The sequence below is a fragment of the Vigna unguiculata genome, chromosome 7 (genome assembly GCF_037176805.1).
Source record: "Vigna unguiculata cultivar grain cowpea cultivar isolate G323 ecotype 2 chromosome 7, ASM3717680v1, whole genome shotgun sequence".
Taxonomy (NCBI): Eukaryota; Viridiplantae; Streptophyta; class Magnoliopsida; order Fabales; family Fabaceae; genus Vigna; species Vigna unguiculata.
Genome location: NC_140798.1, coordinates 37151571 through 37171518, shown reverse-complemented (window position 1 = coordinate 37171518; position 19948 = coordinate 37151571). Strand labels below are relative to the sequence as shown.

Below are 19948 nucleotides of genomic sequence, written 5' to 3'. Positions count from 1 at the left end.
TATCTTATAATCTTACGCAATAAAAAGATAACCATAAATTTTACCTTGTGTGAAAAATCAATAAAATCCTAGAGAACGAGAGAAAATATGTATATAACAAAAATTTCTTTATATAAAAATGATAAAAGAAAGTGGAAGAGAGAAAAATATATATATAATACAAATTTTCTTTATATAGAAATGATTAAAAGGAAAGTTTAATAAATAGTTAAAAGATAATAAATAAATAAATATAAAAGTTATAAATTAAGAACTAGTGTTTCTTTTAAAACATTACTTCAAGCAAGTGTTTTTTAAAAGACGGGCTAATGAAAAAAATTGATTACTAAATACTATTAATTAAGTCAATTTTTTTTTCGAATTAGTTAAAACCTAATTTAAATGACATAAGAAATATATTCAAAGTTTGATTTATAATATGTATTACAGAGTTGTTATATCAACATTTGTTCTTGTATACATTAGTGTGATGAGAGGATAGAGAAAGATGATAAGGTAGGACCACAAGTACCATTTTGTTTTTCATAAGAGAACCCTACAAACCATTACTTATTGAGGTGCCATGAAAAAGGAACTGTGCAAAGATCTATCAAAGATACGAATTACAGTCATAGAAAGAGAGGGAAATCTTAAGATTCAACTAAAGAATATTTAATTTTAACTTTTCTTGATGAAAAATTTTATCTGAATTTTTTGTTATAAGTTTATCTTGGATATTGTTATATATCTTGAATCTTAATTAGGTTGATATGTTAAAACACAATAATTGTTTATTTTTATACACTAAAATTTATTAATAAACAAAAAAAGATTTTATTTAAATTTAGTCAATACATGATATCAGTAAAAGATGGTTTGTATAATCATGGTACAATTTTTGGATTAATGAAGAATAATATTTCTTAAATATATAGTTAGTTTTTTTATTTCAAATTTTTATGAACTAAATGTTGAAAATATATTTATTGGCTCACTTTGTGACACTGTTTAATGGAAACAACAACAGGGAGTTTTGTACTACAATCTAAATTAATAAAATGAGGTTTATACTTTAATATAAAATACATCATTTGATTCAAGAAGAAACTAAACCAAAAAAAAAAAAAAATTCCAATTTATGATAGAAGAGAAACATACCTTGTTGATGTGATATGGACTTAGAATTGATTTTAATCTTAACAAGAAAAACAAATAAAAAATTGTGTGGAGAAAGATTAAGACTAAAAATAATAATGTAAAAGAATGGGGATATTGAGACGTTATAATTTACAATAAATATGATTTATTTGTCTTTAATTATTAATACCAAAGAAAATTAAAAGGTAGATGAAAAATTAGTAACATAAACCACAATTTATACGGGCAACATGCAAAAGAGCAATTTTTTTTTTTTTTTAAAATAGAAGGAATTGATTTGAGAGTACAACTAGTTAAAGTTTCAAATGGAAAAAAAATAATAATTAAGAAGACTGTTAACAATAGTCTCTTTAACATTTTTATTTTATAATTTATTAAAAGTTACAAATTTGAATATTCAGAACTCAAACTCTATGATTTCTATAAATTTTACTTGCATTAAAGATATTATTAAAAAATGGGATTGTTAATGGTTGTTTATTACTGACCTGATGCTAGTTTATTTTTATAAACTACCCCAACTGGTTTATGAAAATAGGACAGCTTAAAAATTATCATTTTTTTTTAACTTTTCATTTTATCATTACTGATTAATTTAAAACATATTTTTATCCTTTTCCAGTTCAAAAATTCAAATAACACATTCTATATTTGCCAAGTAGTTCATTAGCTAATATAGCCACCATTTTTAGTTTTTCATTTCTTGTGAGAAAGAGAGAACTTGCTAACACTGTTCTAGTAACTAGTTGATGAGATCTAAAGACAACTTTGAACAAAATATGAAAAGAATCTGAGTAATGATAAAGTAATGTATGTTGTTATTATATCAGTAAATAATAAGATTGTAAGACTATTACACTGTAATGTAAGAAGAGTGTGGAATTTTGAATCTATTGCTTTATTTCATCGAACAACATCATGTTACACTGTTACAGCAGTTATGTTCTCCACCACACAGCATTTCTGTACACTAAAAGCAAAGGTGGATGAATGTTATTGGGCACACAGAAAAGTGATCTTTATACTTTCTTTAGTAAAGAGTAAAGTGTGCAAGTGATGGTTGTGGCCAAGATGTTTGATGTTATAACTAAAGGTAGTGAAGGATAAATGCGTCCTACATCTTTTCTTATCAGAAGCCCTTCAATTATTGGATAGTTGAAAACAATGATATGAGATGTAAGCAAAAGCTGCATGAACATCTGGTCCCAATTTCCCACTGAGACCACTCTGTAGATACCCCCTATGAAGCAAGATATGTTAATGGTGATGAGTGCGACCATTGGGACCAGAAACATGTTTGATGTTCTAAAGTCATATTTGTCCATTTGGTAAAGCCTTGTCTGTTCCTCATCCTCAACTTTATTGGTTGGCAAGAAACTAGCATCTTTCAAACCAAATTTCTTCAGTATAGCATCCAAACATCCATATAGATGAGATGTGATTGATACAATCATCCATATCCTTTGTTCAATTATCCATTTTCTGAATGTTCCTCCAGTTGAAAGCACTTCAGATAAGTGCTTGGTGAGAGCTGATAGAGGGATAAACAGAAAAATGAAGAAAAATGGGTCTGAGACCTGACACAGAAGTAAAATCATGAGATCTGTGTTTCAGTATTTGAAAGCTAATGTATTGAATTCAAGGAAAAAAATGAAAGCATAGGAGTTACCTTTGGGTACAAGGGAATTCCACTTAGCAGACAAAGCTGAGGGACAATTGCTAAACACCAAAGTGGCAAGCAATAGAGAGGAAAATATGTTAGTTGTGCATAACAAAGACTCTGAAGCAGAGACATTCTTAGAGGCCCACATATAAGAGGGCAAAACCTGCTTAAACCAATATCTAGCAGTCCACAGTACCATCTGGTGCCTTGAACTAGTAAATCATTCAAATTAGTGGTACTGTTTCCCAGAAACTGTGCTTCTGGTGGATCACACAACACTGAATTCCAACCATTGCAATTCAATATGAATCCGGTGTGAACATCTTCACATACTGTACCATACAGGAATCCAACCTGGAAGCATACTCCAAAAACAAAAGTGCATTGTTTATGCTCGATAGACGAATTAAGCTATATATGATTGGATTGTAAAATATCCCCATACCTCTTTACCCCATTGAGTCCCAATTTCGTAGTCACAGGAAGCCAATAGCAAAGTCTCCTTTAAAGGCAATGTACGTCCAACAGTGACTGAATCTGTAGTGCAGTTTTGGTTTAAGGATTTGATGAACTCATTTGATTTGCCAACATATTGTTGGAGTTCAAGATCAGTGTCTAACATCCAAAACATAAAATTGTATCAGTATGCAGTATGTATATGTTCACCCCAAATGACCAAATTTCAAGAAACAAATCATCATGATGCATACCTTTGATTTTGTAATTTCCATATAGTGATTCCCTTTTCATATAGAAGCCTGTGCCAGACAATACAGGTCCCATTAGCCCATCCATACCTTGCCATAGAACCTAGGTAAAAGCTTGGTTAGATACAATACAACGTTGTTTTGAAGATATATTATATTCTAGACAGTGATATTAAAACTTGAAATTTTGTCTGATATCTTGTACTTTATATGCTGATCTGTGCTGACTGTCATATATGTCGTTCTTGCTTATATTGTGATATTTCTGAGGAAATTGAACAAAAGCAAGTGAAGGAGATATCTGGGGATTAAGGTGGAAACACAATGCTTGGCGTGCTGAAGCTGGGCTATTGCAGAACATGTCACAATCCAGCACTAGAATGTACGGAGCATTGCTTATCACAGCAGAGACTCGGTACTGCAAGAACATACACATGTTTTATAAGCATTCAAATAGCTTATTACAAGTCTGTAAAGCTGCTTGTGAATTGTTTCCTTTAATGGAATCTTCAGATATTTGTGTTACATTTGTTTGTCAGTTTTTGTAAATTGTATCAGCGACAGTATCAAGATTTTAGCTCATGTAAGGCACTGTTCACCTTGATCCAATAGGTTGAGTCACGTAATTTTGTCCCTAGAGAATGCCTTTAATAATACTACAGAGAGAAAAATGCAGAGAATCTTACAAGGGCATTGAGGGCCCCGGCTTTGAAATGGTGGGGTTGAGAAGGCTTTTTCTCACGGGAAACATAGACAAGGAAAGGCAATTTCACTTGCTCTATTTCACTGCTGCTATTCTCCTGTATCACCTGCCATCATCAGTGTTTATCTGATAAGTTGGGTCATTGGATTTTCTCATGAAAATTAAATGGTATACCAGGTGTCATATGCTAACATGACTTTAGTTGTAATATTACTGCAATTCACTGAAAAAGATGCTGCTCAAAGAAAATTACCCATTTATCTGTATGTACTTAAAATAGGGATGAATCAATTTTGATACGCTTGTGATTCACGCACTAAGTAAGCCTAACATACACTTTTGAACCTGGGATAAATGAACTATAATTGAGCCTACCAAGCCTATTTTAGGTAAGTTTATAAACTTCAAATCAGTCCATTTTATCAGTTCTTTCACCAAAGAATAATACTGTGGATAACATATTTGTACCTCTATAACAGGTGGATGATTTTGACCTCTTTTGACAGTAGTATCTCCAGAGTTGTCCTGATCTTCTTTTACTCTTTTTATGCCTTCTTCAAAAGCCTCGTACTTTTCCTGCAGAATTTTGACTATCAGTCAACTATCACTCCCAAAATCCAAACTTTCAGAGAAAATTAACTTCATCTCACACACAACCCACCTTGATCATTTTCTTGTCTGCAAGAAACTCAAAGCTCCCATCAAAATCACCACCATGACTCTCTGAAATAGAAAAGTAAGCCTTGGGGCACCTACATTCTATTCTGTATCTTGTGCAGAAAGGAAGCCACCACCTTGCAAATTTCGAAGCCTCCTTCATGGCATTCAAGGTGACAGGTGAACCCCCATCATCAGAAACATACAGATGCAGCTTCTCTGGTGGGTAATCCAGTGCCATGGCCGATAACAAAGTGTTCATTACGTCCAAAGTGGGTTCCTTTGTGGGGTCTGCAGTGCATATGAACACATCGAGGGGAGGGAGATTGTGATCTTGTGGTAATCTCTCAGGAAACACAGTTCTGGAAATGGGGTGCCAACGAAAAGCTTGATCAAGAATCCAAATGAAGGAGAGAATGATTTCAGAGGCAAAAACAAGAAGCCAAGGGAACAAAGGGGCTTCTCGCGTTTGTGGATCCTGAAAGAAGAAACACAGCCTATAATAAACCAAGAAACAAAGAGCAGTAAAATGGAGGAGCATGTATAGTCTATTGGTGAGAACCAAAGACTTGTTCACATGGCTAACACTGAGAGGAAGAGTTTCCTCCATTTTTCTTCCTTCCTTCCAAGTTCCAATGGTGTAAAGGTTTAAAGACTCTATCTCTTTTTCTAGTTCATTGAAATATATGATAGAAAGCAAATCATGACCGCAATACATAATCAAACGTTGTTTGTTTCTGCCTGTAACAAAAGTTATACGTGAGACTGATGGGGAATTCGTGGAGAAAAAGTCAAACCTGTCCTACCCATTAATTTCTAAAGGATAATGTTATGCAATAATTGAAGCCATTGTTTGATTTCTTTTATGGGACAAATGTTACTTGCTGACAGGGTAATATTTTTTCAGAATGAGAATTTCAATCATGAGATATCTTACCTTCCTCCTCACTTAAATATCATAACGTTATTAAGGAACTAATAAACTAATTATACCTTAATCACACATTTCATAGAAGTATTATTTATTTTATAATATTTCTGAACGAATAAAGACGAGTAAGAGTGATATTATAAGATTATTTTGGTCTTGTAACAAGAATATGTTCGGTCTTTTAGGAGAGATGATCGAAGAGATACAATACTAATGAGATATGAGTCCAATAACATAAGAGATTGTTATAATTTTTAACCCAAAACTTAGTACAATGGGTTTATGAATTTTTATTTTTATATGATGTTCAACTTTCTCACTTTTTTTTTTAATGTAGAACTTAGACTTGGATTCGCAATCTTTATAAATATATTTTATAAATTCGTGAAGAAATGTTAACACATATCTTTTAATCTTAAGTCCGTTGACTTTCATTATTAGGGTCAATCGTCGTTCATCTAAGGTATTGTCTGTTTTTAAATTTGAAGTTTCACCATGATTTGATTCTTAAAAGACATTTAAGAGGGTGAGATAAATATTTAAATTTTCTTTGACCTTAACTCTTAAATGATACTATCAAAGATGCCAGAACAACTTACATAAGTGAGTTAATGTTCAAGTAAATAAAAAAGAATACTTTTAAATTTAAAGAAAAATACATAAAAAAAGAAAGCCATCTTTGTACCGGGAAGACCATTTAATTTTTGTAAGAACAATATCTATCTATCTCTATATATATTTACTTATTTAAATACGGTCTTATAATAAAAAAATTATTTTAATTTTGTTTCTAGTTTAAAAATATTTTGCTTTTAGCAATTCAATTAATTATAGTGACCATAGACATGATTCATATGATATATTACTTTATGTAAATATTGTATTAATTATTTAATTTGTATTCTTTATATATTATCATGTTGTATCTGCAAGAAAACTCTTTCTATTAATAATAAAACACACATAAAAATTGTTCTCTATTATCTCATTTTCTATTATTCTTTTTTCTATTTTATTAGTTTTATTTTATAACAAAATTAAATTTTAAACTCACTTTAAAAGTGTCAAGAAAAGTAACTTAATATGAAAACCGACAAATATAATATATATTGTTTATTTCCAACACTAATAAATAAAATTTAAAGCAATGATATGCATATACAACTTTTCCTTTTCTTAAACACATCCAATATACTTTTTCATTTCTTTCCTCGTCATATGTTCTGTAAATATACGAGAAACATTTTCTTAAAATCTATTAAGAACTAGTTTGTCCGTTTTTAATCACAGTTAAAATACAATCAAATTTTGTGGAAGATTTGAGATGGGCTTCTACATCTGAATGAGAAAGAGAGTTGAGATAAACAAACCAAAAATAAAAAAACAGACAAAATGGTAAAGCAGTAGTCGCTCCCCTTTCGTTGTTTCTCCAGTCCATTGAAAAGACAACAGAAATAAATCCGAGAAAAAAGCGCTAAAAAGGGAAAGGAAAATACATGCATGCACACGTACACCACACCATGTCGCTTTCTTCGCCGGTGACAACGTTGGCAAACCCATAACCATAATCTCTGATCCTCCTCCCATGAAACTGGTATCACATTAACTATAACAACATCACAACATGCAACGCCACCATCCCTCCCTTCCCTCCCCCTCCCTTCTAACCCAACAAAATGCAGTCTCTCTTCCCTTACTCTTTCGCCCCACACTTCTTCTTCTGACACACCTAACCCTCACCACGCTCACCCGCCGGCATGGGTCACCACACCCGCCGCGAGTCCTACCCCTCCGCCACCTCCTCCCGCTTGGACTACCACGTCCACAGCCAGCGCCGCCCCGACACCAACGCCCTCTCCTTGCCATTCGGCAAGCTTCATGGCCTTGACGATGACCAAGTCAGGGAGACGGCGTACGAGATATTTTTCACCTCCTGCCGCTCCACGCCAGGATTCGGGGGGCGCCATGCCCTCACCTTTTATTCCAACCATGACACCAACGGTAGCGGAGGGGAAGGGGGGAAGACGAACCAGGTGGTGACGAAGCCCACGAGCAGGGTGAAGAAGATGTTGGGGTTGAGGATGGTGAAGAGGAGTCCTTCCCGGAGGATGGTCAGCAACGGCGTTTCCTCCACGCCCTCCTCGCCTGTCGGTGCCCCCGGCAGCCCTCTCTCGGGCTCCGTGCCGTCGTTCAGGCCACGACGACCCATGACGGCGGCTGAGATCATGAGGCAGCAGATGAGGGTCACAGAGCACGATGATCATAGGCTGAGGAAAACCCTCATGCGGACCCTCGTGGGCCAAGTACGTCTTCCATTTTCCATTCTTCTTTCTCTTGTTTTTCCCCAACGTATATATGTGCTTGCATTCAATTCGTGCTCTTTATTTTCTAAAGGATTTTTATCAAGAGTAATGTTGCATGAACACCCTTTATTACAAGCCTGAGCATAACATATATTCTGTTCTTTATCACATGTATTTTCTTTATTTCTTTAGGTGTTAAATAGCACCGAGATTTCCACGCATTTCCCTGTAATAAACGACCATGTCTGCATCATCTCAATCAATTTCTATTCGCTTATGGTTTTCAATTTATCAGAAAGACATAATGAAACTTCACAAAGTGGTATATGGACCAAAACTATGAACACACGGGAAGGATTCTCTCATGTGAAAAAAATATTGAGATCGTCGTCAAGTCTCATCATTTATTTTCCGAAACCTTCCCTTTGTAATGAATCATATTTTATTGACAAAACTTATATAAAGATCGAAATTTCATTGAAGATAATCCATTTTCTAACAAGAGATGAATCCATACCATATGAAATTTTCTTTCATTTTGTGCATATATAGGGTGAAAGGGAGAAAGAAGGAGATGTGTTACGGGTATTATTGTCGTATTTTGGTGTATCGTGGTTTTTAATGTATAGAATGTGGTAGCTATTGGTCTAAGTATTTGTAATGGATTTCAGATGGGAAGGCGTGCAGAAACTATTATACTCCCCCTGGAACTGATACGTCACCTAAAGCCTTCAGAATTCAGTGATTCACAAGAGTACCATATGTGGCAAATTCGACAGCTGAAAGTTCTTGAAGCAGGGCTTCTTCTCTACCCAGCAATCCCTCTAGAAAAGACGAGCACATTTGCAACGCGCCTCAGGGACATTGTAATAAGTGGGGAGTCCAAACCTATAGACGCTGGCAAGAACTCAGACACCATGAGAAGCCTTTGCAATTCTGTGGTTTCTTTGTCATGGAGGACCATCAATGGTACTCCTGCTGATGTTTGCCACTGGGCTGATGGATTCCCTTTCAACATTCACCTCTATACATCTCTTCTTCAAGCCATTTTTGATGTCAGGGATGAAACACTAGTCCTGGATGAGGTTGATGAGCTACTTGAGTTGATGAAGAAAACTTGGTCTATATTGGGCATCACCTTGCCAATTCACAATGTGTGCTTCGCTTGGGTGCTGTTTAAGCAGTACGTAAGCACTGGCCAGATTGAAGTTGACCTTCTTTGTGCCTCACATGCCATGATGAATGAGGTGGCAAATGATGCTAAGAGAGAAAACGAATCTACGTATGTTAAGATAGTATCATCAGTGCTGAGCTCAATGCAGAGTTGGGCAGAGAAGAGATTGCTTAACTACCATGAGTATTTCCAACGAGGGAATGCTGGTCAAATCGAAAACCTTGTACCTGTTGTCTTGACAGCCTCAAAGATTTTAGTTGAAGATCTGACATTCACTGAAGGGGATAGGGGGCAGAAAGGAGGCATGGCCATAGTGGATTGCAGAGATCGGATTGATGATTATATTCGTTCTTCCATGCAACATGCATTTGATAAGGTTTCAATATAACCTATAACTTTAGCTTTAGTATTCCAATCTAGTCAAGTCATGTAATAATGTGTTTCTATGTCTGTATTTGGTGTAGGTAATTGAGACAGTGAATGCCAAGTCTGCTGAATCTGAAAGAAGGAAAGAATTCAATGAAGTTCTGCTCCAAGTGGTTCAGGAGACTGAAGCGTTGATGCTGAAGGAAAGACATCATTATAGTCCAATTCTCAAGAAATGGCACTCAACAGCAGGTGCAGTTGCAGCAATGGTGCTGCACTCCTGCTTTGGTAAACTGCTGAAGCATTATGTAAATGAAGTGAACTCACTGACAACTGAGTCAGTTCAGGTGTTGCAGAAGGCTGGAAAGCTAGAAAAGGGATTTGTCCAAATGATGGTTGAAGAAGCTAGTGACTGCGACGATGGCGGCAAAACAGTAATCAGCGAAATGGCTCCCTATGATGTTGATTCAATCATATTGAGTCTTCTAGGAAAATGGATAGATGATTCATTGCTCAGAGGCAAACAGTATTTGCAGGAGGCAAAAGATACCGAAGTAAGTTTTGGCTATATGATCCTTATTCCTTCGCAGTGGAAGGACACACAATTATCACATTATTGTTCTTTATCAGAGAATACTTTTTGTATCTTGTAATTTGTTTTATTGCAGACGTGGAATGCAAACTCCAAATCAGAGCCATATGCACAATCAGCTGCGGAGTTAATGAAATTGGCTACGACAACTGTGGATGAATTCTTCAAAGTTCCAATTGCAATTACAGAAGATTTAGTTCAAGATCTTGCTGATGGATTGGAAAACCTCTTCCACGACTACATGAAGTTTGTTGCTTCATGTGGTAATTAGTCTGAATTCATAATAAATAAGAATTGTATGGTTTTGGCTTTATCTCAAAATAACGCTCTACCCTCTTCCAGGTACGAGACAGAGTTTCATTCCCATGCTTCCCCCGCTGACCAGATGCAACAGCGATTCAACGTTCACGAAACTGTGGAAGATGGCTGCTCCATGCAGTGCTGGTTTTGAAGCTCGTCTACGAAACATGAAAGGAAAACATGAAAGTCAGAACCCTAGGCCATCCACCAGCCGCGGAACACAGCGCCTCTACGTTCGTCTCAACACCTTGCATTATCTCCTTTCTCAAATTCATTCTCTTGAGAGAACAATCAGCATGAACCCCGGAGTTGTTCCTTCAAATCGCCTCCGCTTTGCAAGCATCCGCAAGAGTTCTGGTTCATTCTTTGAATCAGTGAACTTATCCATTCTAGTAGCCTGTCAACATGTCTCAGAAGTTGCTGCATACCGTCTTGTATTCCATGACTCAGCCCCTGTGATGTACGATGGGCTCTACGTGGGTGGTGTTGCAAGAGGGCAAATGAAAGCTGCACTGAGAGTTCTGAAGCAGAATCTGACACTAATGACTACAACTCTGACAGATAGGGCTCAAGCAGTGGCAGTGAAGGAAGTGATGAGGGCGTGGCATGATGCATTCCTTATGGTTTTGCTTTGCGGCGGAAGCTCACGGGTGTTTAGCCGATATGACCAGGAGAGGATCCGAGAGGACTTTGAGAAATTGCAGAGAGTTTTCAGGGACGGTGTGGAGGGGTTGATTGCAGAGAATGTGGTGGATGGAGAGGGTTCAGTGGTGGAGGGAGTGATTGAATTGATGGGTCAAAGTAGTGAACAGCTGATAGAAGATTTAAGCCTTGTGAGCTGCACTTCAAGTGGGATAGGTTTGATGGGTAATGGACTGAAGTTGCCAATGCCTCCAACTACAGGAAAGTGGCATAGAACAGACCCCAACACAATCTTGAGGGTGTTGTGCCATAGAAATGAGCGTGCTGCAAATCTTTTCTTGAAGAAAACATTCCAATTACCAAGGAGGAAATAAAGAGTTTCAAAGGGTGAAGGAGAGAGAATCCGATCTGGCAATGCATTTTTTGTTTATGATTCCTACTTTCTAAAACTTATGCTTCTATGGGGAGGGAGCGGGTTGTATATTTTTTTGGGATATGAGAGGTGCACGGAGCTGGGTTGGGGAGGGGGAGGGAAAAGGAGGGAGGGTATATGTGTTTCAAACCACATAAGCTCCCAAATGCAGAAAACAACAGTCAAAATTGCAATGAAAAATGACAAGAATTGACTGAATTCAAGTAATCTTGAGCAATGTGTTTATTTCCAAATTATCTAGCACGTTAATCTTCACACAAGTAATCAATAATGCTTATAGTCGTAATGGTTAAACGCTGTTTAAGGAAAAGAATCCTTCACTTTAACATGGATAAAAAGGAGAAACGGTTTTCAATATAGTATTTGACTTTGTTAATTCTATTCAATGAAAAACTTACATAAACTTCAATTATTTCCAACACAATCAAACAAAGCAACTTATAAGTACTTGATACTCACATTATGCCATAGTTGACAAGACAAGGCAACTTACCCTCGGATGCAGAATCTTCAACCACACGTAAAGGAGCATATTGTCACCTTTCGAAATGGAAGAACTACACCCAATATTAGACGAATAATTTGTTCAGAATTTAAATATGAGTGTAAGTATGTAAAAATAAGAAAGTTGAATACTATATAAGGATGAAAAATTATAAACTTGTTATCTTAAGGTTTTAAATTAGAGGTGATGTTAATCCCTTGTATACGAGTTCTGCTCATGTTTCATTAATGTTGTATCTCTTCCGGTTAGCTCTCTAGATCTTTCATTATGAACATTTTAACTATTTTACAATGTTGACATATTAAAGGATGTTTAACGTGCCTTACGATGGATGATTCTTTCCCGTTTGGTAAGAGTGATAATGTTATAATTCTACATATGGTAGTTTCTATTATTCTTCAGAGATAGAACTATGGAAGGATAAAAAGGAAGAAGGAAATTAAGAGAACAGTTCCTATACCAATCCAATAGTTGGAGGTGCTCATAGGACATACAGATCGAGTTTTTTTTACGGATGATCTTAGTCCGTGTTTGGTTCTGTGTCAAATTAACATAAAATTAATTTTTTTGTGCAGAATCATCAACACATGTTTTTGATTTTTAAAATTAATTAAAGGGTAAAAAATTCACGTCAAATAAGAAGGAACTAGTTCTTAATTTTGTATTCCAACGCTGAACTAAATACACCCTTAAATGATTTCATAACGTGTTTCTGTTTGGTACCTGTAACAAGGATGGAAAATGTTCTTAATGCTTTAACCAGCTAGATAAAGTTGTTTTACGGTTCAAATATTTTGGTCATATTTTTATTTTTACCAAAGCTTTATTGGTTAAGATGCTATTTCTAATTGTGTTACTAGTTGGAAAACTACACGCAGTCTCTTACTATATTGTCTGCCATCGAATATAGTAGTGGCAAATAGGTTTTCTTTTTGGGTTTTTCAAGATTAAGACAATACTTTTGCAATTCATGTTAAATCATTGAAGTTTGAAATTAAATAATAATCATTAATAGTGATGTTAGTAGTAATTTTGTTTAATTATATGATAAATGAAAATTAATTTAATCAATCATGATTATTATTATTAAGAAAATCAAGGCTTGAATAAGTTTTAAGTTTTGATATATATTATCTATTCTTGTTTTGAGTTCATCACTTTCCACCTATTGCTTTGATAATTTTATATCTTTCTTTACATACTACATCAGATCAACACAATTTTTTTTATGTGAGAATTTTTCTTCTAAATGTTTCATTCATGTCTTGTAGTTTTCTTCTCCAGTATTTGAAGCAATACTTTCCCATAACATAATGCGTATAATGAGTGAAGTAATTTGGTACAAAGTGAAGCAGCTAGGAATTAATTGTACATTCCACTAACACTAATTAACTGAATAATGTTTAGGCTTTAAAGAAAGTGAATACATTTATAGAACAAGCCACATGAAAAATGTGGACCATAGTGTAAGAGTGAAGGAGGCACAGGCATTAGTTGCTAGCATAACAATTGAACATTCTGTTTCACCGGCTCCAAATAATTGAGTAATTGTACCTTCCAAAGTCAAAGTAAAATATAAGTAAAAGTGAAGATCATGGTGTACATATGAAACGCTAGATTGTCACAATAATCTTAATCAACTTACTTATGCTTATTGCAGGTGGAAGAGCGTATTGAAGGAGTAAAATAAAGTGATATAACGGATCTTGGTGGATAATACCATAACGAATTGCACCTTTTACAATGACAACACCAAAAATTGGTAACACAATGTATCTAACCACGATGATCCCCACAAGAACTGAAGGCCTCAGTCCTGAACGTTTCAACCCTGAATGAAATTAACAATTTTTTCAGTAAAACCTTGTTCATCTTCAGAACGCAGACATGAAAATGAACATTGAACGATGATGTTGGTTATTACCATTCAGAAGATTTGCTCCAACTAACAAAGTCATTGCTGGAATGCATGCGTCCCTGCAAAATATTACTTACTATTCTGAACTTTGATCATCACAAAGTAATAATACTACATTTTTGAAGCTGGTGATAGCAAAAGGATGCAACTTACCCCAGCATGGATGCAGAGTCTTCGACCACACGAAAAGGAGCATCAGCACCGACAAACATCTTTTGGAAAGGAGGAACTACACCAATTATTAGTCCTACAATCTACATATAGAAAAACCCAGAGCTGTCAATAAATAAGATGGTTTTAGTAACACTAATGTTGGAAGTCTCACATCGACTGAAGATAGACGATTTTATTTTATAAGGATGGATGCAACAATTTTGTAAGGTTAAGTTAAGCTTGAAGTCCAATTCTTAATATGATATCGGAGTCATGAATTAGAGTCTATCTTAATGAAATTTGTTGTTTGTTTTTCCTATTGAATATAGTGTTCCATCCCGATCGGACCGTTATTGGACTCTCCATAATGTCTAATCCCACGTCTTCAAGCACTTCTTAACAAGTGATGTATGAATGCATTATTTACTCACTACAAACTTACATCATGATTCACACATTAAACAAAGGGATACAAACAACTACTTACCTCCATTACAAATTTTAACTACGTTATTCCGTTGACATGTCTAACATGTTTTCTTATTGATGATGTTTTCCAAGTTTGCTGAGTACAATTTGAGACAGATTTTTGGGGAAAAGAACAAGAAAGAAATTAAGAGAATAATTGGCCTACCGATCCCAATGTTGGAGGTGCTAATAGAATCTTCAAATTGAGCCTTTTTACTAAGGTTTTTAGTGGTTTAATAATCTGCTTTTCTTTTGATTCCTGTAAAAAACAAATGGAAATTGTAATTGACTTCATGAAGGGGTACAACACAAACGAAACTATCATAGTTGAAGTTCAAGAGCATGTATTATGTATCAGAACACAGACTAACCGTATCAGTTTTAAACTGAGTCACAAGATCATTGGTCTGTGCTGCAGTAACCTCTGGTGTTGTTGAATGGTTTTCGAGATCTGCTTCTGTTGCTGACACTGGACCTTCTGTGGTAGTATCAACCTTGTTCACATTAAAATTCCGGCACGAATATACGCGGATAATGTGGTACACAAAAGTCCAAATGTAGATGTTTGATATCTGGTAAACCAAAATTAGAGAAAGGAAATTCTTAATTCAGAACTGTTCTGTTTTCTGTACGATGAACCTACTCAATTGTACCAATGTCGCAGGTTAGATTGCCTTACTGCCATGGACAGAGAGGCATATGTCAACCCTTTTGTATTACAAACATTCACAGCTCCGAAAGGACTACCACTTTCCTTGCAGACTGCTGGAATTATGATGAGAGGCATGTTGCCTTGATTTCCTGTACTCATATCAAATCTAGAACAATGTATCAAATCTAGATCGATGAGAAAATGAAATTGAGTTAAATATGTTTTTATCAAAAACTTTGATACACTTTAGTTTTCAAATTTTAAAAATAAATAGATATAGTAATTTTAACCTAGTTAAATTAATTTTATTTTTTGATATGTCAAATGCGTTTTATGTTAGTATTTAGATTGTTTATATTGTTTGATATATTTTCGCTTCAATTTTAGCTCAAAAAGTTATTTGATATATAAAAAAGTTTAACATAATTGAATTAAAAGAATTATACCCATTATTTTTAAAATTTGGGAATCAAAATATATCTAAATTTCAAACAAAGATGAATTTTAATTTCACCTAAAAGTTCAGGGACTAAAAGGCGTACTTAACCTAATTAAATCTGTATGTGTGAAATATTTGAGTCAACATTGGCTTGATATGATCTATCACTATCAGATTAACTATTGATAATGATTAAGTGAAGTACCTGCAGCACAACACCCCAACACAAGGCCTTGCATATCAGGAGCTGCTTTAGTTATTTTCAAACACAACCATCCCAGTGCTGTCCCAATGACAAACGTGAAAAGAATATTCAATGGCATGAACCACCTTCAAAGTTCATAAAAGTGTCTCAGATAGAACAATTAACGAGAGAAATAGATTGAAAATAGAAGTCAGGGTCAAAATTGAAAATTCTGCAGTGGCAAGAAATCAACTTACACCATAGCCAGGCTCTTAAATGTTATAGTTTTAGCCAGGATGCTGCAAACCAGAGCCGGTGTGAAGACAAAGTAAACCAGCTGTGAAAAAATTCACTTAGTTGTGAGTTACCAAATTTACCCTTTGTTCCATCAAGATAAGAAAAAGAATGAAGCTAACACATTTTTGTCAATGACATTATGCTTCTGCAATATACTGCAGATATGAATGAAAAGAGGTTTGATTGAATTCTTTTAAAGATAATGACAGAGACTGGGTTCTAAGATAAAATAGTAATGGGTTTGCAGAATAAAAGGTATGAAAGGAAAAACATAGATTATAGCAAAGAGAGAAGAGAAAATTAAACATACTGCATTCAAGTGCTTCCTAGCACTCTCCCTGAGTATATTAAAGCGGTGGAGAGCAAGAAATGAGCCAAGACCAGTAATGAGAAGCACTTTCAGAACTGGCATTAGTGCAGTTGTGAAGAGCTTCCACAACTCCATTGTAGCTTCTTACTTTACACTCTCCCACTATGATGCAAATAATATGTTTTATGAGGTTCACCCATTTATAGTTCTCTATGAGTAAAAAATTCTGCATGAGTGACACAAAAAACATCATCATGCTTTCGTAAATAGGATGTTGTTGGTCAAGTTTGAGATAAAAATTTTACATTAGATAGAATAGACAAAATTAAATACTATATAAAAATAAAGATCCACCGTACCATTGTCTTAAAATTTTAGAATAAAAATAGTATCAAATGCATTATATATACACGTAAGACTTATGTCACATGCATATATAACACTGTGACTATAACACATATAATGAAAAAATATAACCCAAGAGATTTTTCGTGGCACATGAAACCACGTAGCAAACACTATCTATGATAAAATATTCTATCGCACTGGCAGCACAAGAAGAGTGATTCCAACCTGTTTTTAATAAATTGGGAAGAACAGAGAACCCACAAACTAAAAGTACACGCACTGATTTAACTCCTCAACTTTTCCCGTGTTCAAATCCCAACACCAACGGTGAATAGATTCCTCAGAGAAATTTTAAAAGTATATGTACACAAACACACTTTACACTACCATTTTTAAACTAATATCATGTCAAAAAAAGTAGATAAAGGTATAAGAAAACAAATGAATGAGAGTAGTGAATTTATAATTCATATCACTTGCATTGTTAGAGATTTATTCTGGAACAACCAAACGTGGAAAATAAAAGCATCGTTTTGTGTTAGCCACTATTTTAAAATGTTCTGTGAAGCTTTGGCGCAAGTTTCATCTTTCGTATTTTTAGTTATTCATTTGAATAAAATTACAAATTAGCGTCCACAAAATAAGAAAGGGAACTGGATTCTTGAAGCATCGATTGAACTCAAACACCTAACTTACACTATGAACCTCATATTTTCAAATAACAATACTTCAACTTCTTGAACATACTAGTTTTATTCCTTTATATATCACCTCATTTTAACATAGCACGATCAAAAGTTAAATAAATATATATAATTAATAAACTCTTCTCACTTAAACAATTCAAGTATATCCACACATTTTTTTTCTTATTAAGCTCTCTTTTTGAACAATTCGAATATGTCATATCTCATATTCTATTATTTATATTTCACTCAATCCATTATCATTAAGAATATTGTTATCAAATTATTCTTTATTTTATCATCTTTTAAAAGAAATCATTTTTTAGAGGATATGCAAGTATCAATTTATTATATTTTTCTATTCTAATTTTGAAAATAATAATTTTATGATAAAATATATTTTACAGTATAATATTTTAAGAAATTTACATACTATAATATTATTCTTTTTCTTACTTTTAGAAATATACCATAACTTTGTGTGCGAATACTTTTCACTTTTAATAGAGTACAAATTTAACTTTTTTCAAAATTTAACTTTTATTAAATGTTTTTTATTATTATAAAACTACTTATTAGAAGAAGAAAAAAGTGAGTCTCTTTCACCTTTTTGTTCTCATTCTCAAATCGATGGAAAAAAAGAGTAAAGTCTTTAAGCTATATTCATTTTTAACTCTTGATAATTTATTATTCCATAGTTTTTTTTCTTTTTTTTTTCTCTATTCACTTATACGAATTTATTTTATGTTTATCTTTTTCTGTTTGTAGCATTGGATTATAATAAGGAAGTAGTAATTAAAATCAATTCATATCCTATGACAATAAGGTATTTTGGTAATGAGATAAAAATAATTTAATAGCGAGGAAGTCACATTTTGAATTGTAAATGTAGCAAATAGTTTCTAGTAAAAAAAATAGATCCTAAACACGGGGTGTGCTTAATGTTAAAGAAACTGTGATCAACAGGGTATAATACACTCTTTTTTTCTTCAAATTTACTTTTGTCAAATACAACAACTTTAAATAATACGATAACTGTATTTCTTAAAGAGGGTCTAAAAGTTATTGATTAAATAATTAACAAATTAAAAAGATATTAAAAATTATATATAACAAATATTATAAGGAGAATGAGATCAATTACGAAGGGAGGTAATGGATTAAATTCTAGTTGATTGCTGATGTTTAGGATGCTATGATATTAAATAAATAAATAAAATAAAAGTTAAGCTTTTACTATCAACTATAATCACACATTTAACACATACTTTGATGGATATTTATTTTAAATCTTAAAAGAAGTTCAGAATTTATACATAGATATGCTATATGACATGTAAAGCATTTTCAGTAAGCAACCACGGGTAAATAAATCTTTTTAGCATTAAAGTCACTATCAAGATGTAATACAGTACATTATATATATTCATAAAAAAATAATTAAAATAAAATATTATTGGTTCTACTAGGGATCCAAAAGTTTCACGTTTAGAAGTTGAGACTTAAGGCCGTTTAAATATTCTTCTCTCCTTTTACATACTAAGATGTCTTTTAAGAACAAGATCGTGATGGAGCACACATTCCAAACTGGATAATATTTCGGATGTATAGTGATTAACATTGATCCTATTATCAGACTTGAGATCCAAACATTTGTACCCACCATGGAGCCAATAATTGTTAGGAATCCAAATGTGAGTCTAAGTCCCACATTGGTTAGAAATGAGAAAGTAGAGTACTACATAAGAATAAAGACCCATAAATCCATTGTCTTATGGTCTTGGGTGGTGTCAATGTCTTATATGGTTTGACTCAAATCTCATTGGTATTGTATCTCTTCAGTGATACCCCTCCTTGAAAACCTAACAAGTGGTATGTGTGGGTCTAAATACCCCTCCTTGAAAACCTAACAAGTGGTATGTGTGAGTCTAAATCAATGTCTTGTATCTCCCTAGTGAAACCCCCTCTGTAAACTAACAATAATAACTATACTTTCAATAAATAAATTCCTTTTAATTATTCATTTGTTGGATAATTTTTTTTTTTTTTGACATTTTTCTAAATTAGACAAATCCTTATCAATATTTAAAGTGAGTTTGACTTTATATAAAAGAAAACTAAAGAAAGTAATTACAAATATAGTATGCGTGACTCTGTTCCCATAAACATTAAAGGAGTAAACCGAGAAGAACACTTATTCGAATGTAGGAAAGGATCTCATCTTATACTTTTCTAATGAAACGTTCCAATCCATAGCATTATCTTTAGTCCCTTTTTACAAGTTTTTTTTTTGGCCAAGTTTATCTCGATGACTTTCATGTTGTCTATTGCAATACCTTGTTTAATAAGAAAATCATCTCTAAGTAGAGTTATATTAGTT

General features: G+C 33.8%; 3 protein-coding genes across 5 annotated transcripts; 1 reads left to right on the top strand and 2 right to left on the bottom strand.

The window, feature by feature from the left end:
* Positions 1 to 2014: 2014 nt before the first annotated feature.
* On the bottom strand, positions 2015 to 5588 carry LOC114192439 (quillaic acid 3-O-glycosyltransferase CSL1-like). Of its 2 annotated transcripts, XM_028082157.2 has the most exons (8): positions 4872 to 5588; positions 4679 to 4786; positions 4194 to 4316; positions 3713 to 3925; positions 3511 to 3610; positions 3246 to 3415; positions 2807 to 3154; positions 2015 to 2714 (listed from the first exon to the last, which is right to left on the bottom strand). In XM_028082157.2, exons 1-8 carry the CDS (start codon positions 5583 to 5585, stop codon positions 2157 to 2159), a joined length of 2334 nt encoding a protein of 777 aa, XP_027937958.2. In that variant the 5' UTR covers positions 5586 to 5588; the 3' UTR covers positions 2015 to 2156. The 2 variants fall into 2 exon arrangements, with proteins under 2 accessions (XP_027937958.2, XP_027937959.2); XM_028082158.2 differs by lacking the exon at positions 3713 to 3925.
* A 1856-nt stretch (positions 5589 to 7444) lies between these two features.
* On the top strand, positions 7445 to 11741 carry LOC114190922 (protein unc-13 homolog). The gene is made up of 5 exons (XM_028079999.2): positions 7445 to 8101; positions 8773 to 9651; positions 9740 to 10195; positions 10310 to 10496; positions 10576 to 11741. Exons 1-5 carry the CDS (start codon positions 7556 to 7558, stop codon positions 11547 to 11549), a joined length of 3042 nt encoding a protein of 1013 aa, XP_027935800.2. The 5' UTR covers positions 7445 to 7555; the 3' UTR covers positions 11550 to 11741.
* A 1671-nt stretch (positions 11742 to 13412) lies between these two features.
* On the bottom strand, positions 13413 to 16731 carry LOC114190330 (protein PIN-LIKES 3-like). 2 transcript variants are annotated; one of them, XM_028079168.2, is made up of 10 exons: positions 16535 to 16731; positions 16185 to 16264; positions 15949 to 16073; positions 15332 to 15489; positions 15024 to 15224; positions 14819 to 14911; positions 14185 to 14285; positions 14038 to 14090; positions 13759 to 13944; positions 13413 to 13667 (listed from the first exon to the last, which is right to left on the bottom strand). In XM_028079168.2, exons 1-10 carry the CDS (start codon positions 16667 to 16669, stop codon positions 13543 to 13545), a joined length of 1257 nt encoding a protein of 418 aa, XP_027934969.2. In that variant the 5' UTR covers positions 16670 to 16731; the 3' UTR covers positions 13413 to 13542. The 2 variants fall into 2 exon arrangements, with proteins under 2 accessions (XP_027934969.2, XP_027934970.2); XM_028079169.2 differs by having other exon boundaries at positions 15332 to 15453; positions 16535 to 16730.
* Positions 16732 to 19948: the final 3217 nt, after the last annotated feature.

Coding starts and splice junctions, on each gene's coding strand:
- LOC114190922 (XM_028079999.2), top strand. CDS start 7,556: ATGGGTCACCACACCCGCCGCGAGTCCTACCCCTCCGCCACCTCCTCC. Junction 10,196..10,309: donor AGGAGGCAAAAGATACCGAA/GTAAGTTTTGGC, acceptor GTTTTATTGCAG/ACGTGGAATGCAAACTCCAA. Junction 10,497..10,575: donor GAAGTTTGTTGCTTCATGTG/GTAATTAGTCTG, acceptor ACCCTCTTCCAG/GTACGAGACAGAGTTTCATT.
- LOC114192439 (XM_028082157.2), bottom strand. CDS start 5,585: ATGTATTGCGGTCATGATTTGCTTTCTATCATATATTTCAATGAACTA. Junction 4,787..4,871: donor CAGACAAGAAAATGATCAAG/GTGGGTTGTGTG, acceptor AAAATTCTGCAG/GAAAAGTACGAGGCTTTTGA. Junction 3,416..3,510: donor TGGAAATTACAAAATCAAAG/GTATGCATCATG, acceptor TTTGGATGTTAG/ACACTGATCTTGAACTCCAA.
- LOC114190330 (XM_028079168.2), bottom strand. CDS start 16,669: ATGGAGTTGTGGAAGCTCTTCACAACTGCACTAATGCCAGTTCTGAAA. Junction 16,265..16,534: donor CTAGGAAGCACTTGAATGCA/GTATGTTTAATT, acceptor ATTTTTTCACAG/CTGGTTTACTTTGTCTTCAC. Junction 15,490..15,948: donor GTTGGGGTGTTGTGCTGCAG/GTACTTCACTTA, acceptor TCATCGATCTAG/ATTTGATACATTGTTCTAGA.